This window comes from Loxodonta africana, chromosome 21 (genome assembly GCF_030014295.1).
Source record: "Loxodonta africana isolate mLoxAfr1 chromosome 21, mLoxAfr1.hap2, whole genome shotgun sequence".
NCBI lineage: Eukaryota > Metazoa > Chordata > Mammalia > Proboscidea > Elephantidae > Loxodonta > Loxodonta africana.
In genome coordinates, this window is record NC_087362.1 from 76308237 (window position 1) to 76336139 (window position 27903).

General features: G+C 43.1%; 1 protein-coding gene across 2 annotated transcripts in view; it reads left to right on the forward strand.

Annotated features, from left to right (window-relative positions):
* The window catches only part of LONP2 (lon peptidase 2, peroxisomal), a 120525-nt gene extending 94546 nt beyond the window's left edge, over nt 1–25979 (forward strand). For both annotated transcript variants that reach the window (XM_010596137.3, XM_003416345.3), the window contains exons 12-15: nt 1888–2030; nt 10724–10931; nt 12267–12457; nt 16348–25979. In XM_010596137.3, coding sequence (XP_010594439.1) covers nt 1888–2030; nt 10724–10931; nt 12267–12457; nt 16348–16569 — 764 coding nt within the window. In that variant the 3' untranslated portion in view covers nt 16570–25979. The remainder of the gene's footprint in view (nt 1–1887; nt 2031–10723; nt 10932–12266; nt 12458–16347) is intronic.
* The last annotated feature ends 1924 nt before the right edge of the window (nt 25980–27903 follow it).

Sequence of the window (27903 nt, forward strand, 5' to 3'; positions counted from 1 at the left end):
GCGGTCTCCTGTCTCTTCCAATTAGCTGGCCTCGTTTTCTTTGCTGCAGCTTTAGTTCTCTGGGCTTGTGTTCTAATGGTGGGACATTGTAAAGTGCAGATTAGCTCTGAGATTATTGTATCTGTCATAACACAGCTGTTGTGCCCAAAGCCTAGAGTAAGGTGCCAGCTTTTCTAAGGTCTAGTTGCATTATAAATCGCCCTCTGCAACCCACCGCTGAATGCATTACACAGATATGACTGAGAACATATATAACTTGAAGTTTGCACTTAGAATTTGTGCATTGCACTTCGCGGTCTGCAAAGGACCTTCTCTTTAATTCTCACAACAGTCTTGAAGGGGTGGATAGTAAGAGGTTTAATGCTTTTATAGGATCCAGTAGCCAGCACTTGGCAGGAAATCTGAGCTGCTGTGTCACACTGTGTAACCCGTTTTTTCTCTCCTCGTGATTTGGTCTTGAAGGGGAGCCCAGCAGGGGCAAGCAGGAGAGTAGGGGCCCCCTCACCTGAAGTCATATCAAGGCTCTAATACGCCAGCGTCTTTTAGTGACACCACAAGATGACTCCAGTTACCCTTAGGGTCTGAAATTTTTGGAGCCCAGATGACTATTAAATGTAGTCAGTAATCATTTTAGGAAGAAAAGGAGTAATTAAGAAAGGCAGTGAACAAAACTTTGTTTTAACTTTGTGTAGAATAGCAAAACTAAAATAAATATAGATACATGTTTGTGATTATATAATTGTGTTGTATATTAATTAATATGTATAATCAGTTTCAGAAAGTGTTAGAATATAAAAGATATAATAAAAGAAAGATATATTTTAAAACATTTCATGAGATAATATAAGAACTAGAACATAACAAAACTAAAAGAAAAACAAGGCTGGGAATGAGGATGAATACAGCCAAATATTCCCTACAATAATTTAAATCCCTACTCGTTATTTTGGACTCCCTGGTGGTATAGTGGTTAAGAGCTATGGCTGCTAACCAAAAGGTCGGCAGTTCAGATCCACGAAGTGCCCCTTGAAAACTCTATGGGGCAGTTCTGCCCTGTCCTTTAGGGTCACTGTGAGTTGGAATCGACTCAACGATAGGTTTTACTCCTTATTTTAGGTTTCTTTTTTTTTTTTTTAGCCATATATTATGTAATATTTATCTTTAGTCAGACTAGAATTACGAAGACCTGTAGAAAAGGTGCTTTGATAGGTCAGTTGGTCCCTGCTCCCTGTCAGTTAGTACTTTGACAAGATGGCAGCCAACCCTGCTGTCAGGAGAGTAAAAAGGAAACCGCCCATTATTACAGGGATTTCAATCCAGGCTTCATATTCTCTCATCATGGCTTAATCAGTTGTATTTGTTTTTATTGGAAAATTATAATCTTGGAGTTGAGCTGTATTCTTACAAAGAGGCATTGCTTAGTGAGGGTTTTGTCATTTCCAAGTTCATGTTGCCCAGTCAGAAAATGGGATACCTGATTGGGTCCTCTGAAAAGTCATCAAGAGTGGAGGGAATTGACGAGTTTGTTACCAGCCCTGAACTATGTTGATCTAACAGAATTGTAGGAAGCAATCTGTTGGCTTTGACCTTCCGTATCTGGCCTATAAAGGCCATTGCTGCCTCATGGAGCTCACACTCTAGTGGAAATAGATAGACACTAAACAAGTAAATGAATAGATAATTGCATTATACCACCCTAAAGGGTTATCAAAAGACTAATTCTTCTGCCTAACTTCTACATACATACAAGATGAATTTCTGTGTCTTTAATGAATGCATAAAAGGGACTGTACTATTGAAATCCATCCACTTTTTTATATTTACTGCTAATTTTGAAACCTGCAGAGGTCTTAAAAGTTCTATTCTAAATAAATTTTTCTCTCTTAGGTTGCAGAGAACACATCTTAGAAGATGCAAAGCCTAAATCTTTTGATGACACTACTGACTTTGCCCTACCACCTGAAATGCCAATTTTGATTGATTTTCACGCACTGAAAGATATCCTTGGGCCCCCGATGTATGAAATGGAGGTAACCATTCTCCTTTCTTTGTCAGTGCTCACTGGTCTACTCTGGCTGTTGCTTAATAGATTGGAGAAGTAGAGTTGGATGTTTTGGGAGACTGAATTTTGTCTTAATGTTGGAAACTTGTTTTCTGTATAGTATTGTTTTTTAGTGTTGCATGTGATATTATCACTTCCAGGCAGCTAGAGACCCTGGCCATATCCTTTTTTAGAAACCCAATCTGGGCTTATTCTCTACCATCCAGTTCTATTTTAAGAACACTGTCTCTGACTTTCTCCTTTTTTTCTCCTCAGCATGTCTGTGTTTCTATTGGACGTGCTTTAATTAAGGATTTCTTTGCCCTAACATGAGCTGGGAGAAGGAGGCAGTAGAGGAAGAGGTGGGGAATCAATAGTACAAAACATCTGAAAACATAAGCACAGCTTCAGGACGGTCCATTCAGACTGCTGCCAGTGCAGACCCCGATCACATCATTCGGGAATCTGTTGTTTCCTTGGTAAGGGTTCCTTTAGGGTTAAACCTACATTGTATACAGTTCTAGCCCTATTTTTGGTTTCCTCCCCAAACTGTACCTCACAGTATAACTACCTACAGTAAAGGCCTGAGACCTAGGACCGAGTTGAGACAACTGGGTGAAAATAGGTGTTTGAATCTGTGACTGCTGAGGGCATTATGAATATCTTACAGAATGCTTAATGAGCTTTTATTAAAAAAAGGTCAGTTACTAGAAAAAGTTTGTATTATACAGCTGACTTCAGCATTTTTCTTCATAAAATTTGTCATCTCTTCCTTCTTGTCAGCTTACTGAAAAAAGATAGATTTTCAGAAGATACACCTGCTCAGCTATGCAGATGATCACCTCCCCATGTACCATTTGAAACCCCTCTGAGTGGACATGGTTTTCCTCAGACTCACCTGGTGTATCTCCTTGACTCTGATCATTACAGTAATGAGCCTCTATGGAACTCAGTTACAGAAAAAGAACCCATTTGCTCTTCAGTGTAAATCTGGTCTCGAACAGTAGAATCAGAGACATTATTTTGGTTATTTGAATTCTAAAGATATCGTGGATTTAAATTTTGAAGTTTTAAGATGGGAGTTTTTAACTGGAGCAAAGCTTTGTTGGTTGAGAAAGTGAGCAAAATCTGCTAGCCTGTTCCAAGAGAATTCAGTGATTTTGTGAGCAAGAATGTAAGTAGACAGGTCTAATTCCTGCATGGCAGATGGGCCGTTCTCTAGGCTTCCCAGAAAAAGTATATTCCAGCAGTTCCTTGGGAATTTAAATTACAACAACAAATAAAAACAAAGGATTGCAGCATGTTTCTGTTGCTATGCAATAGCCTTCTCTCCCAGCCATTTCTGCCGTTATGTTTGGACGCGTGCTGGTGTCCCTGGCGCTTTGGGAAAGCGAGAGCCGAAGAACAGAAATGAGAAATGCTATTGACACTGCTTTGCTTGGTGTCATTGGAGAAACTCTCTTTTCCTTGTGGTGTCTGAGCTGTTACATGGGAACGCTTTTGCCAGTATAAATCTGAAAGGCAGATTGGTAATATCACTAGTGGCCACTAATGGAAGAGCTGGCGTTCCAGAGTTTGGAAGAATTGTTCATCTTTTCCACACTTGAAAGTAAAAGATGAAGAAGGAAATAGATAATTACAAATTAAGATTGATGCTGTAAAGAAAACAAACAGGGTGGTCCTGAGAGAGAATAACCACTCTAGGTGTATCTGGGATGTATTGTAGAGGTGGACTTGCTGATGGATTACGTATGGGGAGCGAAGGAAACAGTAATCAAAAGGGGGTTACAGGCTTCTGGCTAGAGTGACAGGGTGCTTGGGTGTTCATGCCGTTTACTGAGATGGGACAGACTAGTGGAGGGAGGGACCTTTTGCAGGGGGAGGTGGTGTTATCAAGAAAATTAAAAGTTTCATATTGAACATATTAAGTTTGAGGTATCTGTGAAGTATCTGAGTGGAGGTAGTTGGACATGCAGGTCTGTTGCTCAGAGGAGAGAGCCAAGATGGAGATATAAATTACAGAGTCATCAAAAAATAGAGAATATTTAAAGCCCCAGAAATGTTGAGATCACCTAGGGGAAAATGTACAGGGAAAAGGAGCAGGTCGCTTAGGGGCAAGCGCTGAAGAACACCCGCATTTAGAGGCCATGTGGAGGAAGAGGAGCCATCAGAGGGCTAAGAAGGAAAAAGCAATCAGGATATTGTATTGCCATGAAAACAAAGAGAATGCTTCAAGAAAGGAGGAGTATCAGTGTTTGCTGTTTGTTGAGAGAGCAAGAGAGATGAGGTCAGAAAAGTGTGTATTGGGTTTAACACAGCATGGATTTGGTGACCTTGGAAGAGTGGGTTCACAAAGAGTGGTGGGGATGGTAGGTTTTGGAGTGCACTGGAGAGAGAATTGGCAGTGAGGAACTAGAGCTAGAGTTTCGTTGACTCTCTTCAGAAATTAGGCTGTGAACAAGTGCAGAGAACTGAGGTAGCCAGAAGTGAATGTGGAGGTCAGCGAAAGGATGTTTTAAGATAGGAGCATGTTGGCCGAGAAGAATAATCCAGGAGAGAGAACAGGACTGGAGAGAGAGGTGGTAACAATAGGAACACACCTGGGGAAGTGAGGTGGAGTGGGATCCAGAGCAGAAGGGGAGGACATGGCCTATGAGAGAGGAAAGGATATCCTTTGCAGGGTATAATGAAGAAAGGGATGAGAACGTTGAGTTATTTGCAAGGAAAAGATTGTAACAGAACAAAGGTATATTCTCTGCACAAGGAGAGGAGTAAAGTTAGGACAGAACTGCCATGTGATGAGAAAGTGGTAGAGTCGATGGTCTTGGGTACTAGTGAGCTACAAGTATAGTGAAGTGATGGTCAGAGAAGATATTTAAAAATTCCAGTTTCAGAAGTAGTGTCATTTCTGTTGATATTGAGGACTTGGAAGACAGTAGCTGAGTTTAGGAGGTGTTTTAGAGAGCTGAGAACCCAGGTTGTGGATGGGCATCCATGTATTCGTTGAAGACACCCAAGATGGCAGCAGGAGTTTGGATGGTAAGGAAGGAGAAGAGTCTTTTTGAATGTTGAAGATGGTGAGGCTAGAATGAAGATGGTAAAGCCAGTTGTCATAAGTTTCCGAGAAGCAGGGGTTAAGTAGAAGGGAGAAGAACAGATAGCAGCAGAGAGATCTCTTACTCCCTAAATGATAAGCCACTTACCCAGCCTCCCTGCATTTTGTATCTTCCTCTAATACCAAAACAAAAAACCAAACTCTTCGCCACCAAGTCAGTCTCAACTCATAACAACCCTACGGGACAGACTAGGACTGCCCCATAGGGTTTCCAAGGCTGTAATCTTTATGGAAGCAGACTGTCACATCTTTCTTCTGTGGTTTGTGGGTTTGTACCACAGACCTTTCTGTTAGCAGCCGAGCGATTAACCATTGCACCACCAGGGCTCCTGTTCTCTGATACATGAGGATAATTATATGTATCTTCTTAGTTCTCAGAATTTGATGAGTTAGTGCACATGAAGCACCTACCATAGTGCCTGGCACTTACTAAAAAATGAACAGTCTAGTTCCTGTACCCGCCCCACTCTCTAGAAACAAAAAGACCTGTCCCCAACCACCAGAAAACTCCCCGTCGGTTTTGTAACCCTTGTTTTTTACCTACACTCCATAACTTCACACCACCCCTTCCTGTCCTTAACTTTTCTTGAAGATGATTCTACAAAAATATATTAGTACTGAAAAATGTTACTGATTCAGTAGCCTGGCAGCGAGGAAGAAAGGTGAGAAATGGGCTCTAAAGTCTACAATAGGAGCAGTACCATAGGTCACCTTCTCAAAAACAGTCAAGTTTCCTAAAGAAAACCAGGTCAGCTAAGCTCATCTTTAAAGAAAAAGACAGAAATGTCCCTCCTGCTGTGTGGGGCGAGGAGTGGGCGTGGCTGCAGGGCAGAGGTGGCCAAGAGGAGACGTTGCTCACCCACGCTCGCTGTCACACAGCCCACTTAGCTCAGAAAACACCTCCTCGGAAACACGGGCCAGGACCCGGCTGGGGTGTGGAGGATTAGGGAGGATGCGGGAATCAAATCACAGCTCTTAATGTTAGTTGATTTGGTCAAACAATTCGGGGATTGGCATTAATAAAAGCACACTCAGTTGCAGATATTTTATTTTTATTGATTATATGAACACATATTTGGGGAGAAATGAAAATCATAATTTTCATTTCATCCTAGTGAAGCCAGGAAAATCCCCCACGTTATTGGATACATATCCTAGCTGGCCAATCTTGCAGTTGGCCCAAACAAAAACAAACGAGTCCCTATTTATCCCAGCCGTGTCTGTGAAAACCCTGCTAGTGTAGTGGCTAAGAGTTCGTCTGCTAACTAAAAGGTCGGCAGTTTGAGTCCACCAGGCATTCTTTGGAAATCCTGTGGGGAAGTTCTCCTCTGTCCTACAGGTTGCTGTGAGCTGGAATTGACTCAACAGCAGTGGGTTTTTTGGTAAGTGTCTATATGCTCTGCAGCCGCTAAACCCCAAGACTGTGTCATTTGATTACCTCTGGCTCCATTCATGTTTTCAGAGTCTTCCAATCTCATATTAAAGTGCCAGTATTGGCTGCTGACGGTGGTGAATGAAAAGCCCTTACTGAAAGATGCAGATTTTAGAAACCATCCTGAGTAGAATGTGTCTAAAGGTGAATTCCAGGAGGTCCCATCATTCTGCTGGCCTTTCATGCAGACAGAATCAGGCACTGGAAATGGGCAACGAGTATAAAGACTAAATGCTCAAAAGAGTCATGGTAGTAAATTACCTCTCCATCCTGCTCCGTTCAAACACGCTGTGCCAAGCCTGGCTTCGTGCCACACACCCCCGTGTGAGATGGTGCTGGTGCCGCACACCCCTTCTGGCCCCGTACCCCATCGTGAATTAGCTGGTTCTCAGCAGCACGAGTGCCAGGCCAGGCAGGACCTATTTCAGAGATGGCAGTGGTAGACCCCAGCACCTCTCCAAGGGAAACAGAATGTGACCTTCTCTTTTCTGAATGCTACCGAAACAAACCTGCAACTTAGAAAAATAAAATATTCGTGAATTCAAGGGCTTAGGGTCTTAGTACAAAGACTATAAAGCGGTTGGCGGATGGATAGCTGCTTAGGTGACACCCCGGCAGGAGCGTGAGAAATGCTGTATGAGCTATCAAAGAAACCCATTCATGGCCTAAACATCAGTGCAGAAAAACCCTGGGTACGTCCCACAGCAATCCAACAAGCTCAGGTTTTAGCCTGGTCCTGTGCTTGTCCCTGGAAAGAAGGCCTGCGCAATTAGTCATGCCTCCATTCCGTGGCACCCACTGGCCCCTCTGTTACCATGGCCTCCTGGCCCTTCTCTGCCCAGCAAACTCTCGTCATGTGTTAAGACTCTACTTGCATTTAGCTTCTAGGACACACGTGCCAGCTCACCAGACAGGCCCTTGCCTCGTCAGGGCTCCTGCGGATAAAGCACTTTGTAGAGACCTTGTTTTTGCACTCCCCGTGCTGGAGTAAAATCGCCCCTCTGTCTGAGGTACTGCTGTGTCTGTCAGTTCCCAGAGATACTCATTTTTACATACCTAAGATGTGCAGTAGAGCCTGGCTCAGGACAACTGGTAAAGAACTCTTGAGTGAATGTAAAACTCTTGGTCCCTCGATGAGTTTGCAGTAGTAAATAACAAAGTAATAAAACCGTAAATGTTGGCCTAGGCTGGAAAGGGTCACAAATACCACTTTTGTTAAGAAGGAAGGCCAGTATGAAACTGGCAATGATTGAACGTGCAGTTACATCTTAAACACTGAAGCATTCAAGTACATATTAAAAATGCAGCCATAGGTTATAATACATATTGTGTTATTAATTACGTTTTTCCTCAAGTGTTTTAAAATTTTCCTCAGTCTACATATTTACACGATCGTTAAAATTATGACAGAAGAAATTGATCATTTCTCTGAACCATTTATTTAACAGATAAGGAAGTTGAAGCCAAGTGAGATTCAGTGACAGATCCAAGGTCACACAGCTCATTCTAACAATGCTTTCCCTGTCCCCCATGAAAATACGCACTGCCATTTGTTGTGTAGCATCAACTCTGGAAGATGGTTTGTTGTCTAGCACGCTGCCTGAGAAGATGGTTTGTTGTCTGGCACACCGACTCGGAGAAGATGGTTTGTTGTCTGGCACACCGACTCGGAGAAGATGGTTTGTTGTCTGGCACACCGACTCGGAGAAGATGGTTTGTTGTCTGGCACACCGACTCGGAGAAGATGGTTTGTTGTCTGGCACACCGACTCGGAGAAGATGGTTGCCAGCTCTCTGACCAGTGCCCACTGAATATGTATTTTTACTTCGAGATTAATTTGCTCAAAATCTTATGAAACATTCTCGAGTACTTATATCAAAAAGATCTTAGCCTAAGTTTAAAAGAGGTATTTCCTTAAAATATTGGAGTGTAAGAATAGTGTGAGTGACAAAAAATGACCTCAATACCCATGTTCCACTTTTAACATCTAGTGGGAAAACCACTCTGAGCTTCACATCTAGGCCTGTCTCGGCTGATACAATTGATGATTCCACAAACCAGTAATGAAAAGAGAAGTTGATAGAAAAGTCCTGGTGAATAAACATAGTTTTCAAATTGTGTTGAGTCACTTATTAAGGAATCCTTCAAAATACAGATCATGCTCTGTACAGGGGTTAAGATGGCTGGAAAACTGCCTGCATTAGAGGGCAGGAGAGGAGTTTGTATCTTATCCTTTAAATTCATATTTACTTCCTTTTCCATCAGTTCTGAGGCAGAAATACATGGGAATGGGGCTCGATTGTTACATTCGGAACACATGACTGTGAAAAATATGACTCCCAAGTCTAAGAACTAACGTTCTTCACTCTTAGAGAGCCACTGTTAGCCCTGATCAGAGATCGCAGGTTTGCTTGTTATCCGTGCCTTCCGCCTCTCCCATTTAGGTATGTTGACGTGAAACTGCACAGATTTGTCACTGATCCCATCTTCAGGTTATATTAGAACACTTACTCTCACGTCTGAATAAAGTGATTGTGAGCCTAGATGCTTTGGGTTTGGTCACTCGTGCTTAGCAACACTCTCCATCCTTGCAGTTAACTATTTACCAAGTACTTCTGTTTGGAAGGAAACCCTGGTGGTGTAGTGGTTAAGTGCTACAGCTGCTAACCAAAAGGTTGGCAGTTTGAATCTTCCAGGCACTCCTTGGAAACTCTGTGGGGCAGTTCTACCCTGTCCTGTAGGGTCGCTATGAGTCGGAGTCGAGTTGACGGCATTGGGTTTGGTTTTGGGTTTTCTGTTTGGAAGGAAACCCTGGTGGTGTAGTGGTTAAGTGCTGTGGCTGCAAACCAAAGGGTTGGCAGTTTGAATCTGCCAGGCACACCTTGGAAACTATGGGGTAGTTCTTCTCTGTCCTATGAGTCAGAATCGACTCGACGGCACTGGGTTTGGTTTTTTAGGTTCTGTTTGGAAACCCTGGTGGTGCAGTGGTTAAGAGCTACAACTGCTAACCAAAAGGCCGGCAGTTCAAATCTACCAGGTGCTCCTTGGTAAACCGTATGGGGCAATTCTACTCTGTCCCATAGGGTCACTATGAGTCAGAATCGACTCTACAGCAACAGGTTTGGGTTTTTTTTTGTTTTCTGCTGGCGCAGTGGTTAAGTGCTCAGCTGCTAACCAGAAGGCCTGCAGTTCAAATCCACTAGCCACTCCTTGGAAACCTTATGGGGCAGTTCTGCTCTGTCCTATAGATAGGGTCATTATAAGTTGGAATCGACTCGATGGGAACAGGTTGGTTTTTATATCTTGGCTGTGTTAACCTGTAAGGGTCATGACTTAGGTTCATAATCTTGGGTGAGTAACATGTCCAGTCAATGGCACTGAGGCAGCACAGTGGGCCTCCTCACATGGGAAATCTAGGTTACCACAGACTAGTATTTTCTAGTGTCTCTGCAGCAACACAGAGAAAGATAAATGGCAGAGAAGTAAAATCAAGGGTTTGTAATACGTGCCTTCGCACTTGGCCTCTAGATTTAACACTTCTTAAATCTGTGTTAGTAAGAGGGTTTATAATTCCTGAAACAAATTCACGATTACTGAAAAGGAAGTTAGGTTCTGGAGAATATATAAATATGTAGCCTTATACAGATATTTCGGCACCCTGATGGCACAGTGGTTAAGAGCACAGCTGCTAACCAAAAGGTTGGCAATTTGAATGCACCAGCTGCTCCTTGGAAATCCTATGGGGCAGCTCAACTCTGTCCTATAAGGTCGCTATGAGTTGGAATCTACTCAACAGCAGTGGGAAATACAGTTACTTAAATAGGTTTTTAAAAATTGGGTTTGTTCTTGAAAATTAAGGCATTTGTAACTATATGTCTTTAAAATATAAGTTATCCATACTAGTTTAAAGTAAAATTGCTTTAATGCCATAGAGGAAGGTTTTTCTTCTGGCAGAAAGCCAGAGAGTAAGTGATGAGTGTGACTCAGAGTCCTGTTAGGAAATAAGTACTTTGAGGTGTAGCCTAAGCCCTCCATGGAAAGAGCAGAGACTCCTGCAGGTAGCGTGTTAAATCAGCCTGAAAATAATCCCGCAGTTGTTGACCCAACTGTGATCATTTTTCTTCTTTCTTTCAAGGTATCTGAGCGTTTGAGTCAACCAGGCGTGGCCATAGGTTTGGCTTGGACTCCCTTAGGTGGGGAAATCATGTTTGTGGAGGCAAGCCGAATGGATGGCGAAGGTCAGTTAACTCTGACTGGCCAACTCGGGGATGTCATGAAAGAGTCTGCCCATCTCGCCATTAGCTGGCTCCGCAGCAATGCAAAGAAATACCATCTGACTAACGGTAAGTGGCCTGGCCACAGGTGGGACACAGCTGTGAGAGGGAAGAAGACCTTTGAGTCATGATCCAGGAGGCATTTCACAATTCTCTGACAAAGGTTAAGATGGGCTTTAAATTATCAGTTACGCCATTCACTAAAACACTTTAATTTTTGAACCCTTGTGGAAATTCTGTTTACCATTTGAGGACTGTTTGGCGAATGCCTTAACTAGAAACAAATTCAGAAGGGTTTTGTTTTAATCCTGCTTAGAATAAAGTGAAACTGTTCTTCTAGACCCCTACTCTAATTGTACTATCCATTAATATTTTAAAGGGTTCATTTACCCAACATACTCATTTTTTAATATTTTATTGTGTTTTTGGTGAAAGTTTACACAGGCAATTAGGTTTTTGTTTAACAACTTCTGTACATATTGTTCCATGACGTTGGTTACATTCTTCGCAATATATCAGCATTCTTGTTATTTCCATTTTGGTGGTTCTATTTCCATTAATCTAGCTTCCCCATCCCCCCTTGCCTTCTCGTCTTTGGTCTAGGGTAAATGTTTACCATTTGGTTTCATGCGGACGATTATTTTGAGGAGCACAGTACTCACGGGTGATACTATTTATTTTATGGGCCAGTCTTTCATTTGGCCAAAAGGTGACTTCTGGGAGTAGTTTGAGTTCCAAATTTAAAGACTATCTCAGGGTGATAGTCTCAGGGGTTCATCTAGTCTCTACTGGCCTTTTTTGAGGAATTTGAGTTTTGTTCTACATTTTTCTCCCATTCTAGCTGGGACCATTTATTGAGTCCCTGGCCAGATGGTCAGTAGTGGTAGCTGGGTACCATCTAGTTTTTCTGGTCTCAAGGTAGGTGATGTCATTGTTTGTTTGGACTATTAGTCCTGTAGACCAGTTTCTTCTTCAAGTCTTTGATTTCCTTCTTTAGCTCCAGGCAAGGAGAGACCAATAGTTGTATCTTAGATGTCTGCTCACAAGCTTTTAAGACCCCAGAGGCTACTCACCAAACTAGGATGTAGAACATTGTCTTTATGGACTGTTTTATGCCAGTTGACAGCATTGCCCATGAGACTATGGTCCTCAGCCCTCAAAGCAGTAGACCTATCCCGTGTTTGGTTGTGCCTCGTGTGATGTATTTCACACCTGATAATATATGCAGCACTCATAGACATGTCTACATATGTGTCCCAGTGTTCTTGTGTGCCTTCCTGAACGTATCTGTGCGTACTTACATATCTACCAACATACTCATTTTTATCACTTCGATTTTCTTTTTAGGAGTAAAAGAAAGCAGGTTTGATTTTTCTACATTAAAATCCTCTTTTCCTTTTTAAGCTTCTGGAAGTTTTGATCTTCTTGACAACACAGACATCCATCTGCACTTCCCAGCTGGAGCTGTCACAAAAGATGGACCATCTGCTGGAGTTACCATAGTAACCTGTCTTGCCTCACTTTTTAGTGGGCGGCTGGTACGTTCAGATGTAGCCATGACTGGAGAAATTACACTCAGAGGCCTTGTTCTTCCAGTAAGTATGAAGGAGCCTATTTACATGTACTTTTAAATTTAAATTAATCCCTTCCTCTGTGAATACCTTTTAAATGCATGTTGAATTTTTCTGTCGGTACTAATTCCTATTTTAAGATCTTAATCAAATACAAGAAAAACTTCCCATATTTTTCCCTTCTACTCAGGGCTTCCAACCAGTTTGAACCCCTGCTGAGAATTTGCGTTTCTAACAAGCTCCCAGGTGATGGGAATGCTGCTGGTTAGGGACCAGTTAGACCTGCTAGGAGAGCAGCAGTAATCACCTGAGGATCTGGTTAAGCTGTAGATTCTGGTCCATGTATCTGGGGCGGAAATGCAAATTCTCAGCAGGGGTTTGAACTGGAACAAACCAGTTCAAGCCCTGCTTCCACTAACAAGACTTGCTAAGGGAAAAAAATGTTATTTGTCTCATCATCAAAAGTACCAACTGTTCAGATGAAGACTCAAGGCCTTTTCCTAATTAACAAGTCATTAAACAATTTATATCCTATTTGTAAAATAGAGTACTAGCTGCTTTTAAATGTGAAGCCTAATTCTTACCTCTGGACGTTCCTTTGAGACCTGTCCTATAGAAAACTGAGATCACTGTAGTCATAGATTTATAGGAAAACCACTAGTACAGAATGGAAACTGTAATGAAGATTGACCGTGCCTCAGTGCTATAGAAGAGATCTATTCACGTGGGGCCTCGGGGCTACAGTTCATAATCCTAAACTATTTACAAAGACACTGTGTCAAAATGTGCGGAACCAGAGAGTGTATTTAGACTTTTAAGTCACTAGTTACCAATTCCAGTCTGCAACAGTTTTGGCAGGTTCAGGGCAGAATGAGAAAAATAAGGAATGTTCTTTATTCTGAGAAAGTCCTTATTTTATGAAGCAATGGTGAAAGTAGATCATAGAAATGTCAATTAAGATCATTAAAAGTGCTCTCAGTTCCCCAGTTTTTTAAATTTAATTCAGCCATGAAGTCAGCTATATTCTAAACTCTGTGCTATATTTGGAAATCTCTGCCCCAAAGAAGTGGCCAATCTCTCTTCTTCCCCTTACCCCAGGAGCTGTTGTTACATTTCACATGACAGTACAGTAAGTTCCCAGCTACAAACATCCAACTTAGGAGACTTAGGAATGTACAGACAACTGCTCCGTGCCCTTTAATGTTAATGATCATTCGCCTCACTTTAAAATGATCGGAACCAACCCCTGCCTGCAACAAACTCTTCATCACAGTCACCTTCACTCGCTGCACCTGCAGCTTTTAAGGCACTGAAGGGGCCTCCGGCCTTTTCTTGCAGCAAACACAGGCGAGATAAGAACCACACACACCTGTTCCAGCTTACCTACAAACGGGATTTAAAGGCATAGTCGGGAATGGCCCTGGTTTGTAGCCCGGGGGCGACCTGCCCTGCCTGGGTCCTACTGCTGTGCTGGCGGGAGGAGGAAATGAGCGAGTGCTTTGTTGACCGTGAACTCTTACTTCAGTTTCCTGCTTCAGGATGGCAGACCGAGCAGGGAATAAATGCCAGCACTGGCAAAGGTAAGTGGGGTCATCAGCCGACAGCTCAACAAGATGGCAGACCGAGCAGGGAATAAATGCCAGCACTGGCAAAGGTGCTCGACAAATGTCTGGAAGACGAAGGTGTTCTGGCTGATGAAGCAGAATTCGAGGTAGAGACAGTTTCGCAGCAGAGATCTGGGGACAGAGCCAGAAGGTACAGACGCAATCAGGAATGAGGTGTGAAATGGAAGATCGGGGACTGACTCTGTGATGGTGGTGGAATAATTAGGAAAAAGGCAGCGAAGAAAAGGGTCCAGCATGAAGACCGTGATCGGTGTCACTGAATGGTACGTGTAGAAGCTTTGAAGCGGAGAATGTTTGAGGGGGTTTCACTGAAAATCTGTGTAGAACAAATGGGCCTTCCACATAGTCCTCCGCTCTTAGAGCAGGTAACAACCCTGGAAAGGCTTCCCCTACCCCAGCAAGGGAAAGCCACGTCAGCTTTGAGTACGTCTTCAGTTTTAAACTAGTACCAGAGATATGAAGAAAAACAGCAGCACTTTAGAGACCTCCTCACCCTGGAAAAGGCATGACTGAAGAACAGCAATGAGAACAAAGCTCTTGGATTTAAAGCTGTGATTTTAGAAATGGTGAAACAACTAGCAAGAAAAAAATGCGCAACAGAAAAGAACAATCTGGCAAATCCAGCATCTAATTACCTGAAGTTCTAGAGAACAGAAAATGAAACAGAACAAATTGTCAAAGAACATCTCCAGGATTTAAGGTATCTCCAGGTTGAAAAGGCCTGCACCAACGAGGAGAAAGATTGCCGCCTCGTGTGTTTTCACCTCACCGAGAATAAACCTTTCTCTTCAGTGACCTGGGATGAGACGTACATTGAAAACACTGAGGGAAAATTATTTTAAACCTGTTCTTGTGTGTACAGCTTTACTGCCAAGTGTGAAAGCAAAATTGCATTTTCTCCATGCAGGGAATCAGTTTATCCTACACTCTTTCTGAGGGAGGTATTCGGAAAATGTGCATGGAAGAAACCTTGAGAGAGGATGGCTATGGGCTTGGGTGGCCGCCGTGCGGTGAGGCCTGGAGAGCAGCTCATCCAGGTGGGGGAGGCGTCTGGGGGCTCTGAGAGGGCCGCACACACTGGGTGGTAAGGTTAAGAGCCCTGTGCACTGTCAACCACTGCATAACACGTTAGCCCAGAACAGTGACAAGTGCTGGTCACCCTCAGTTTCTGTGGCATGAATTCAGGAGACCTTTAGTTGGGTGCTTCTGGCTTGGGGTCTCATCTTGGCGTCAAGATGCCAGCAGATGTTAAGTCATCCTGAGGTTGACTGAGGCTGTGGGACCTGCTTCCCAGGTGGCTCACTCACATGACTGGCAGGTTGTCCTGGTTGTTGGCACAAGTTCCCAGATTCTCATCTCATGGGCTTCTCCATAGACTGTTTAAGTGACCTCAGACTTGACAGCTGGCTGCCTCCAGGGCAGGCGATCCAAGAGAGAGATCCGGGCAGAAGCTGTCGTCTTTTGTGACCTTAGTCTTAGAGTCTGATAGCATCACTTCCCCACACTGTTTCTTCTGAGTTGCCACCGCTGGCCCACATTCAGAGAAAGGGGAATTAGATTCTGCCTTTTGGAAGGAGAACTTGTGGACGTATTTTAAAACTACCACAGAGGCTAGAGTTTTAGGGTATGTTTTCTTAATCTTTAAAAAAAAAAAAACAAGCTTTAAGAGAAATAGAAAGCTATAGGGAGAGCCCTGTCAAAGAATGAAGCAAACCAAAATACATGATTAAATTGGTGATGTGTTTTTGAAAGATGCATTTGAACGTGACTCTAGTACTTCCCACTTCTCCATTAAGTGGCATAGGGGTCATGGCTTTAAATGTCAGAGAAGGAGACAGTCCTGGCATACAGCTTTGCCCTGTAGGAGCAGTACTTACAGTCAGAATAATGCTTTTATTGACCTCTCACAATCAAGCTGTCGACAAGGTAGCATAGGATATGTTAGCCTCAACAACGTAAAGAAAAGACAATTGGCAGAAGTGAAGGCCCTCCTACCTATCAAAAGCTCAGTAGCAGAATCTTCGCCCGTTAAGGACTGTGGTTCAGTATTACAAATTAGTAACATTAGTGAGCAAATTAGCATTTCACTGTAGCACTAATTGAAACACAAAATTGAGGTTACTATTTATTAACCTTTTTAGTGGCTTTCCTAGCTCATGCTGTACCAGAATGAAAGATGACCTGGACTTTTTTAAACAGCGGTGGTTAACTTCAGTGAAAGGTGGGTCAGGGTTTCTTCCTCAGCCTGCAGAGATTGTAAACCTTAATAAAGTTTTTCTCTCCGTCCAGGTGGGTGGAATTAAAGACAAAGTGCTGGCAGCGCACAGAGCAGGACTCAAGCAGGTCATTGTCCCTCAGAGGAACGAGAAAGACCTCGAAGAAATCCCAGGCAACGTGCGACAGGATTTAAGTTTTGTCATGGCCAGCTGCCTGGATGAAGTTCTCAATGCAGCTTTTGATGGCGGCTTTGCTGTCAAGACCAGACCTGGACTCTTAAATAGCAAATTGTAGGCCCAGATTTCAACTTGCAGAAATTTTCAGTTGTGATGTGTCAGAAGGCACTGACAGAGTTGATTTCTCTTCACACCAGTAGGGGTAAGCAGACATCTCTGATTTATGACATAATCACAATAGTAATGAGCCTCACTCAGGTGGTAGCTAGTGATTATTACAGATGTTAGATGCTGATTTAATAAAGTGGAAAAATGGAGTTCTTTTGTGACTTTAATGGGATCATTGCTGTCCATGAAAAGGTACAGAGCAGTGGTTGTCAGTGTTCCCCAGAACAGAAACATCTGTATCACCTGAGACTTTACCCAGGTGCCTCTAAGCCAATTCCGACTCATGGTTGCATGTGTGTCAGAGTACAGCTGTGCTCCACAGGATTTTCAGTGGCTGATTTTTCCAAAGGAGATTGCCAGGGCTCTCTTTCAAGGTGCCTGTGGCTAGACTCAAACCAGCAACCTTTCCGTAAGCAGCCAAGGGCATTAACTGCTTGGACCATCCAGGGCCTATGTGCCATCAAGTCGATTCCACCTCATAGTGACCCTATAGGACAGATGGTGGGTTCAAACTGCTAACCTTTTGGTTGGCAGCCGAGCACTTAACCATTGTGCCTCCAGGGCTCCTTGAGAACTTGCTAAAAAAAAAAAAAAAAAATCAAACCTTTTGCCGTCGAGTTGATTCCAACTCATAGCGAACCTGTAGGGCTGAGTAGTTTCCAAGGAGTGGCTGGTGGATTTAGAACTTCTAGGCCTTTTGAACTTCTAGCAGCCATAGCTCTTAACCACTGTGCCACAAGGGCTCCTGAGAACTCGTTAGAGATGTACGTTCTAAGGCCCCATCACAGGCCTACAAAATCAAATTCTGGAGGTGCGGCCCAAAAATCTGTATTCTAATAAGTCCTCTAGGTGACTCTTACGCACAGTAAAAGTCAAGAACCATTCGTAGAGAACATTACTTAAACAGAGTCACCCGTAGACTTTATTGGCCCCTGAAAGCAATCACTTAGAAAGGGACCTGGGCGGGGATGAAAATATACTCAGCTATTAATCTTTACGGAAAATGAAGTGTTCGGATGAAGCAAACCCTCTGATTGGCGAGGTCTGCAGTCCCCAGTCTAGGTTCAGCTGGAGAAGTAACACTCACAGCAGGATAATTTATACCGGCCCAAGTGGCATGTGTTACACACGTCACAGAAGCATGCTGGTTCTCACGGCTATAACCCTAGAAGAGTCCAAGCCCCAGAGGGAGGCTGCCATCCATCCTGGGAATCCTGGCTCCTACGGCCTCCCTTCTGCTGCTGGTTTGCCGATGCCACTTCCCAGGGAGACAGCCGTGCTTTGTCCTCCTGGTTCACTATGCAGTCAGGCTCTTTTGCTTACTAGCTCTGTGAAGCTTTCGTGTTTTAGTTTTTCTCATCTGTAAAATGCAGGTAACAGTACCTAACTCAGTGTCGTTCTGAGGAGTAAGGGAGAATGCAGCCTAAGGTAACACCTGTTTAGCCATGTCTGTCATGCCAGCCAGCAGTGGACTTCAGGATGCCCCAGTATGCAGTGTTAATTGTGTATACATAATGGATACGTGGGTGATAGTAACTTCCGATTGCCTGAATGAGAAGGGGGTCCACAAGCTGCCCAAGCTACTGTGCCCAGATGTGCTGGTGAACTCTGCGTATTCTGGGAGGACAGGCAGACCTGGGATGATCACGGCTGGGGGAGAGACCCGGACGTTTGAACACATCGCAGCGTCCACTAGCGTCACTACTGTCATTGTCTGGTTTCTGTTCAGTCATCTTAGCAGGGAGGAAGAAACAAGCCACAACCGTTTGCTCATTTTCAGCAACCAGAGGGAGCTAACCCACACTCAGACTGCACTGCGGTTACTTACGTGCCTAGTCCCCCCCAGCAGAGTGGCAACAAAGAACAAAACCTTTTCTTAAGAAGTTGGGGTTCTCTGTATTCATGAGGAGTCTTGGCCACAGTAGCACCGACGCATCTTCCGTGCCTTGTTGCGTTAAGCATGCCTTTTCTTTTTAAAGGATCCTCCTGAGAAAACCTGGATGCTGCGTAAAATGTAAACAGCAAACCTTTTTTTCTCCAGCCAGCATTGTCGTTGAAACTGATATCCAAAGACTCGATGTATCACAATCAGCTGGGTTTTTATTGAAAATACAGATTAACTCGAGAGACTGACAGAGGACTAGGGGTGAAGCCTTGGGATCTGTACTGAACCAGCATTCCACATGCTTCTCATGCACAGGCTTTGAGAACTCTCGAGAATTAAAAGTGAAGAAAGCTGTACATGCCTTGGTTATCAAGAAACTTTACACTGTCTGCTTAAGGTGTGTAAGTTTTCACTCGTCTCTGCCCTAAGAGTGGAATCGAGTCTGTGCCAGTGGGTCATGGTTTGGTTTCTGTGTGAACCTTTCAGCGAACCGTCATGTAAGAGGCCGAGAGCCTTAGCCACTTTGCTTATCTATAAATAGAGCTTGTTCAAGTAATTGATCCTAAAATATATATTTATAAATCTACGACTTTAGTAAGGTTTCTGAGTGTATGAGTGGGATTTAAATGATACTGACGACTAATGGACGACAAGTACCATGGCCTCCACCAGACTGAGTCCAGCACAACTAGATGGTGCCCTGTTACCACCACCAACTGTTCTGACAGGGATCACAATAGAGGGTCCTGGACAGAGCTGGAGAAAAATGTAGAAAATTCTAACTCAACAAAAAAACACCAGACTTACTGGTCTGACAGAGTGGAGTAACCACAAGAGTATGGCCTCTGGACACCCTTTTAACTCAGTACCAAAGTCACTCCTGAGGTTCACCCTTCAGCCAAAGATTAGACAGGCCCATAAAACAGACTAAACGGGCACATCAGCCCAGGGGCAAGGGCGAGAAGGCAGGAGGGGACGGGAAAGCTGGACGAATGGCAGTGGGGAACCCAAGGTTGAGGAGGGGAGTGTTGACACGTTGCAGGGTTGGCAGTGAATGTCACAAAACAATACGTGTATTGTTTAATGAGAAACTAAGTTGCTCTGTAAACTTTTCACCTAAAGCACAATGAAAATAATAAATGATACTAAAGATACCTGAAATTTTTTAAATAAGGGAAAAAGCACAAAGTAGATGTTCCTTTTCTTTTATTCCTTTGACATCATCAAGATTTGCATTCTGGCCACATCATTGCCACGATCCTCTTCATAAAAGCAGTGGGCTTGTAATGGGTTTCATTTCCAGTGCCATCTCCAGCTGCATGCAGGGTTCTGAGTCCCCTGTTGCTAGACGCAGTGATCAGTCATGTCTACCACACAGCACCACTACAAGCTTCCTGTATGACTGATCCTTTGGGATGGATGTAAACCCGTGACCCGTTGCCATTGAGTCCGACTCATAGTGACCCTATAGGACAGAGTAGAACTGCCCCATGGAGTTCACAAGGAGCGCCTGGTAGATTCAAATTGCTGACGTTTTGGTTAGCAGCTGTAGCTCTTAACCACTACACCACCAGAGTTTCCATGTAAATCAGTGTAAATATAATCAGTCATGTTGCTGGGAGTAAGGGCTGACTTGGTGTTTTATAAACTGCTGAAATGAGTAAACCTCACTCATGTTAAGGGACCCGGCACTAAGCCAGAGTTACTTCTGCCAATTCCCTTTGCATATCCAAAGTGTAACTGGAAGTATTAGATGTAAACACCAAGAAGTTCTGTTGTTGTCTTAAAGTGACAGGTACACGCACGCTCACATTATTTTGGCCAAAATGAGAAGTCCTTGAGCCCCCATCCTCATGAAAGGTTGGTCAGCAGCTTAAAAAAGAGATCACAAAAGTACATTCACTACCTAATTTGACGATTTATGGTCCAGTGCTAATGACTTTTTTTTTTTTTAAACTCATGTTTAGTGGATCCTGTATGAAAAAAGGCACCCAAGTGTCAAGGAAATAGGTAAAGGATCTGACCAGACTGACCACTGGCCACTGAAGTGTTACAACAGTTATCAAAAATGATTTTTTTAAACATTTTAAGGAAAGCTTTCTTTGCCATAAAGATTCAGTTATTTGGAACACATGAAATGTGATTCCTGTCACTGAGATGAAGTGTTGTTCTTCGGTATGTTTGTTTAGTATTTTGGAGCTTTACTTGAAAATCAAGTTCCCCTCCAACATCGGCAGGACGTTTCTCACTCAAACTCTAAGCTAAATCTTAACATGATTGTGCAAACCTGTTAAGGTATGACTTTATAGACTGTAGGGTAGAATTAATAGTTTATATTAGTATCTGGGAACCTTTGATGCTTTTCAGAATTTACAAGAGTCTGAGAAAACTACATCCATAGTAATAAAAGATTTCTTTATCAAAGGAAATTACTAAACGACAGGGAAACTGCCAGCTTAGCCAAGCCCGGGGACATAGGACCAGACCCAGCACTGTCCCCCTCAGCCAGGCACGGGGACAAAGGACCAGGCTCAGCACTGTCCCCCTCAGCCAGGCACAGGGACACAGCACCAGGCCCAGCACTGTCCCCCTCAGCCATCTTCACCCCTTTGTGGTAGATGCCATCCGCTCCTTTTACAAGAGGACTCGGGCAGAGAAGTCAAGGTCAGAACTGGAACCCAGGCTGTTAGAATCTGTGCCTCACACCGCCCACCACCAAGCATTCATAGATGCTTCATAGGTATTCTTTTTTGTTGTTCTTTTTGATGCAGTTTTTTCAAATGGTTTCATTGTGGTAAATAAATAACAAAACGCTTGCCAATTTAACATTTTCTACATGTACAATTCAGTACCATTGGCTACGTTTATCACGGCATGTTCCTGTCACCACACTGTCCGTTATTTCCAAATTATTTCACCACCATTAACAGAAACTCAGTGTGCCTTAAGCTAAAGCTCCCCCTTCCTCCTCCCTCCCACCCCTGGAAACACTAATGAACTTTTGTCTGTATGCATCTGCCTAGTTCATGTACGTGGAGTCATATAGTATTTATCCTTTTGTGACTTATTTCACTCAGCATATTTTCAAGGTTCATCCATGTTGTAGCATGTATCAGAACGTCATTTCTCTTTATGGCTGAGTACTGTTCCATTGTATGGATAGGCCACATTTTATCCAGTTATCTGTTTACGAACACTGAGGTTATTTCCACCTTTTCATTACTGTCAACAGCGCTGCGATGAACGCCGATGTACAAGTTGTTTGCATTTCTGCTTTCAGTTCATTTGGATTCATAGGATTGGGATCACTGGGCCGTGGTGTTAGCGAAGAATATTGAATATACCTTGGTCTGCCGGAAGAATGAACAAATCTGTCTTGTAAGAAGTACAGCCAGAATGCTCCTTAGAAGCAAGGAGGGCGAGACTATGTCTCTCATGTTATCAGGTCATGTTATTGGGAGGGTTCAGTCTCTGGAGAAGGACATCATGTTTGGTAAAGTACAGCGTCAGCGAAAAAGAGGAAAACCTCAATGAGATGGATCGACAGAGTGGCTGCAGCAGTGGGCTCAAGCATAATAACAACTGAAAGGATGGCGCAGGACCGGGCAGTGTTTCATTCCGTTGTGCATGGGGTTGCTCTGAGTCAGAACTGACTCGACAGTACCTAACATCATTCTAGTGGGAGTGAGGTGATGGTGGTGGTGTTAGGTGCCAATATGCTTCCCCAACACCACAATTCAAAGGTGTCAATTCCTCTTCGGTCTTCCTTATTCATTCTCCAGCTTTCACATGCATATGATGCAATTGAAAATACCATGGCTTGGGTCAGGCGCACCTTAGTCTTCAAGGTGACATCTTTGCTCTTCAACACTTTAAAGAGGTCCTTTGCAGCAGATCTACTCAATGCAATGCGTCTTCTGATTTCTTGACTGCTGCTTCCATGGCTGGTGATTGTGGATCCAAGTAAAATGAAGTCCTTGACAACTTCAATCTTTTCTCCATTTATCATGATGTTGCTCATTGGTCCAGTTGTGAGGATTTTTGTTTTCTTTATGTTGAGGTGTAATCCATACTGAAGGCTGTGGTCTTTGATCTTCATTAGTAAGTGCTTCAAGCCCTCTTTACTTTCAACAAGCAAGGTTGTGTCATCTGCATAACGCAGGTTGTTAATGAGTCTTCCTCCAATCCTGATGGCCTGTTCTTCATATAGTCCAGCTTCTCGGATTATTTGTTCAGCATACAGATTGAAAAGGTATGGTGAAGGCATACAACCCTGATGCACACCTTTCCTGACTTTAGGACAATCAGTATCCCCTTGTTCTGTCTGAACAACTGCCTCTTGATCCATGTAAAGGTTCCTCATGGGCACAATTAAGTGTCCTGGAATTCCCATTCTTCACAATGTTATCCATAATTTGTTATGTTCCACACAGTCGAATGCCTTTGTATAGTCAATAAAACACAGGTAAACATCCTGCTTTCATTCTCTGCTTTCAGCCAGGATCCATCGGACATCAGCAGTGATACCCCTGGTTCCACGTCCTCTTCTGAAACCAACCTGAATTTCTGGCAGCTCCCTGTCGATACACTGCTGTAACTGTTTTTGAATGATCTTCAGCAAAATTTTGCTTGTGTGTGATGTTAATGATATTGTTTCTATAATTTCCATGTTCGGTTGGCTCACCTTTCTTGGGAATAGGCATAAATATGGATCTCTTCCAGTCAGTTGGCCAGGAAGCTGTCTTCCATATTTCTTGGCATAGATGAGTGAGCACCTCCAGCGTTGCATCTGTTTGTTGAAACATTTCAACTGATATTCCATCAATTCCTGGAGCCTTGTTTTTCGCCAATGCCTTCAGAGCAGCTTAGACTTCTTCCTTCAATACCATCGGTTCCTGATCATATGCCACCTCTTGAAATGGTTGAACATCGACTAATTCTTTTTGATATAAAGACTGTGTATTCCTTCCATCTTCTTTTGATGCTTCCTGTGTCATTTAATATTTTCCTCATAGAATCCTTCACTATTGCAACTCGATGCTTGAATTTTTCCTTCAGTTCTTTCAGCTTGAGAAACGCTGAGCATGTTCGTCCCTTTTGGTTTTCCATCTCCAGCTCTTTTCACATGTTATTATAATACTTTGTTTTCTCAAGCCGCCCTTTGAAATCTTCAGTTCTTTTACTTCATCAATTATTCCTTTTGCTTTAGCTGCTCGACGTTCGAGACCAAGTTTCAGAGTCTTCTCTGACATCCATCTTGGTCTTGTCTTTCTTTCCTGTCTTTTCAGTGACCTCTTGCTTTCTTCATGTGTGATGTCCTTGATGTCATTCCACAGCTTGTCTGGTCTTCGGTCACTAGTGTTCAATGCATCAAATCTATTCAGGTGGTCTCTAAATTCAGGTGAGGTGGTCTTGTATTTTTTATTTGCGTCAGAACTGACTCGATGGCAGCGGGTTTGGTTTGGTTTAATAACTAACGACGATGGTGCAAACGTGTGCTAACTAGAAGGTTGGAACCTGAGTCCACCTAGAGGCTCCTCCAAGGAAAACCGAACCAATCAGCCACTAAAACCCTGTGGCGCACCGTCCTACTCTGACACACACGGGGTTGCCGTGAGTCACAGTCGCCTCAATTGCAACTGGCTTTGTTGGTTGCTCTTGTTGTTAGTTGCCATTGAGTAGATTCTGACTTCTGGTGATCCCGCGTGCCGCTTATATATATCCTCTCTGGTGAATGTCAGTTCAACTCCTTTGCCCATTTTTTAATTGGATTGTCTTTTTGTTAAGCTGTAGGAGTTCTTTATAAATTCTGGATATTAAATGCTTATCAGATACGTGGTTTCCAAAAGCTCTCCTAATCTGTAGAACGTGTCTTGATGATAATTTTTAGATAAATGTGAGTTTCGTTTGGTAGTTTAGGATCATAAGCAATAAGCCACCACATAACCTTTATGTTTGGAATTATACACATGGGCAGGTAGGGAGGAGAATGACTAAGGCTCAGGCAGCGGAAGGTACACAGGCTTCCCCAGCACTTCGTCTGCACCTTTTCTGTATAACCTGTTTAAGTTACTTCAGTACTAATGGGTGAGTCACAGACTCTGTCCTGCACTGTGTTTTGATCTTACTCTGGTCTAGATCATGCAGCAGTCACACACTGGCCCCAAGTATGTTGTCATAGCTTGAATTGTGTCCCCCAGGAATGTGTCAACTTGGCTGGGCCATGATTCCCAGTATTGTGTGGCTGTCCTCCATTTTGTGATGGATACAGTTTTCCTATGTGTTGTAAATTCTCATCTCTGCCTGTGATTAATGAGGCAAAATTAGACTATATTAAAGAGGATTAGGGCGGGATGATCCAACTTAAAGGGAGTTTCCCTGGGGTGTGGCCTGCACCACCTTTTCTCTCTCAGAAGATGAAAGGGAATGGAGCAGAGAGAGGGGGACCTCACACCACCAAGAAAGCACCAGGAGCAGAATGCGGACTTTGGACTCGGGGTCCCTGCACGTGAGAAGCTCCTTGACCAGAGGAAGATTGATGATAAGGACGTTCCTCCAGAGCCTACAGACAGAAAGCCGTCCTCCCCTGGAGCTGATGCCCTGAATTCAGACTTGTAGCCTACTAGACTCTGAGGAAATAAATTTCTCTTTGTTAAAGCCATCCACTTGTGGTATTTGTTATAGCAGCATAGATAACTAAGACGTGTATAGTTTGATCCAGTGTTTGTTTTGTTTTTAATTTGGATTACTTACCCAACTCTCCCAATTAGGAATCTAAAAAGCTTCCGAGCTCTGGTTGGGGGAGGAGGGGCCTCCCACACTATTATTTTTGGTGAGCCAAGCTATCAGCAGTCATGCACGTAAGTTTAAAGTTTACAGAAATGTGGGCCTTAAAAAAGTCACACGTCCATCAACAGATAATGGATGAACAAAATGTGGTATATACACACAAGGGATTATCACTCGGCCACAAAGAGAAGTGAAGTTTAGGTACATGTTCTCTACCACATGGACAGGAAAGGACAGTATTGTATGATCCCACTTATACAAAACATCTAGAAGAGATAAATGTATACAGGCCAAGGCTTCTTAGCAGTTACCAGGGGCTGGGGCAGGGAGTGGGAGTTACTGCCTAGGGAGAGCTGTGTTTCTTTTCGGTGATTAAAAACTAAATGGACAGTGGTGGTGGCCAGGCGACACAGTGAGTGTAACGTCACTGAATTGTACACTTTGAACGGTTACAATGGCAAATGTTATACTTTATCACAATAATTTTAAGTCACACATAATAAAAATTATTCAGGTTAAAGGAAAAATTGTTCCCCAAACTATCATTAACTTATTAAACTGGCCCATGAGTCAATTCAGCAGGACAAATTCAAGTTTCAAAAACAAGAGAGCAAAGAGATCACCCACCGTTCCCCATAGAATTCCCTGGGGAAAAAAAAAAAAAGGAGACACCAAAAGAACAGGGGCATCAATAGACGGGAGTACTTGTTATAACACAAAGGTGATCTGAGAATACAGGAGTTATAAATTCCTTCTCAACAGGACCAAGAAACGTGGCTACAGATTTTCATTCCTGTAGGCGGATGATATAAGACAAATACAAATAGTTAACAAGTACTAAAATGTCAGCCTTATTAGCCATCATACAGATGTACTTTTTGCTTAAACTTGCAAAATATGAAAGATTATAATGAAATTGGCAATCCACACTTAGTACCTCAAAAAGGTTTAAAAATTTTGATAGCTTCTTAGAGAAGGAAATAATCCCAAGATTATAACCAGAAAACACAGACCTAGTCACAGGTTATTTATAAACAATCAAAGTATCCAACAAAAGCTGGCTAAAGTTATAGTGACTCCTCACAGAAATTACCAAAAATGGTGTTTTTCAAAGATTATTAAAATGGTGAAGTGCTCAAATGATGTTATGTGTTGGGGTGAAAGTGGAGGTACCTAATTATATGATCTCCATTTTTTCAAAATGAATGTGTATAAACATACACACAATACCCAAGAGACTGGAAAGGCACTGCTAGCAGCCATCTCTGAATGGCAGTGAAATCTCATATGTCACTTTATAATTTCCAAAATCTGTACAATAAGCACATATTTCATAATTAGGAAACAATGTTAAAACCACAAAATGATATCTCTGCAAATATACCCAGTACATTAGACGAGGAATAATATTTCTATTACTGGGATATTAGAGCAATGACCTAGGAGCATAACCCCAAGTTCTAATTCATTCATAATTAAAAAAAAATAAACATTTGAATGCCTGTCATGTTCCCAGCACTGTTTTAAGTGCCGCAGATACAGCAATGATGAAGGCAAATCCTCAAGTTCTTGGGGAACAGAGCGTCTCTGTCATCTGGTGCCACTGTAACAAATATTACACGTGGATGGCTTTAACAAAGAGAAGTTGATTCTCTCTGTCTAGCAGGCCAGAAGTCCGAATCCAGGGCACTAGTTGACCAAGACGGTCAATAAATAACATAGTATTTCAGAAACCGTGTGCTATCCAGAAAGTAAAACGATTAGATACTACAAATAGCTGGTCATTGAACCAAACCTTGGTGGTGGGGTGAATAAAGCACTTGTCTGCTAACCGAAAGGTCAGCGGTTCGAACTTACCAGATGTTGCATGGGAGAAGGATGCTGCAGTTTGCTTCTGTTAACATTTTATAGCCTTGGAAGTCCTATGGAGCAGTTCTGCTGTCTTACGGGGTCGCCGTGAATCAGAATTGACTCTACAGCAGTCATGAAACCTTGAACGAAACTTATCCCATGAAGTCATTTTTAAACTAAACAACAATTTACCTCAATTAATAATGTTTGCCTTGAGCGCTGCACTCAAAGAATTACCTGTGTGCAACCAAACTGACCCACAGTAACCCTGATGCACAGACGAAAGCTTTAAGGGGCAGAGGACAGGATGTCATGAGACAACCTGTGTCACTGAACTACACATGTAAAAGCTGACACGGTGTATGTTTTGTTGTGTATATTTTCATCGAAATTAAAAACAGATCCACTTAAAGGTGAAAATACTTCAAGCAAGGAAAAAAAAAAAAAAACTGGTCAGAAGCTATGTTAGTTGGGGCACTCAATACTGAGCAGAGTCCCAAAGGAGAAGATGACCGGCAAGGAGGAGGGGTGAATGGAGAGGAGCAACCCAGGCCCAGGAGGTGGGCAGAGCAGGTGTGAACGGAGTGGGGAACTAGCCGGCCAATTACTTCCCAAGTCCAGGGCAGATTCCTCAGCTGTAAAATGAATGTGCTGGGCCAAGTAGGGAGCCCTGGTGGAGCAGTGGTTAAGAGCTCAGCTGCTAACCAAAATCAGCAGTTCGAATCCACCAGCCGCTTCTTGGGAACGCTATGGGGCCTA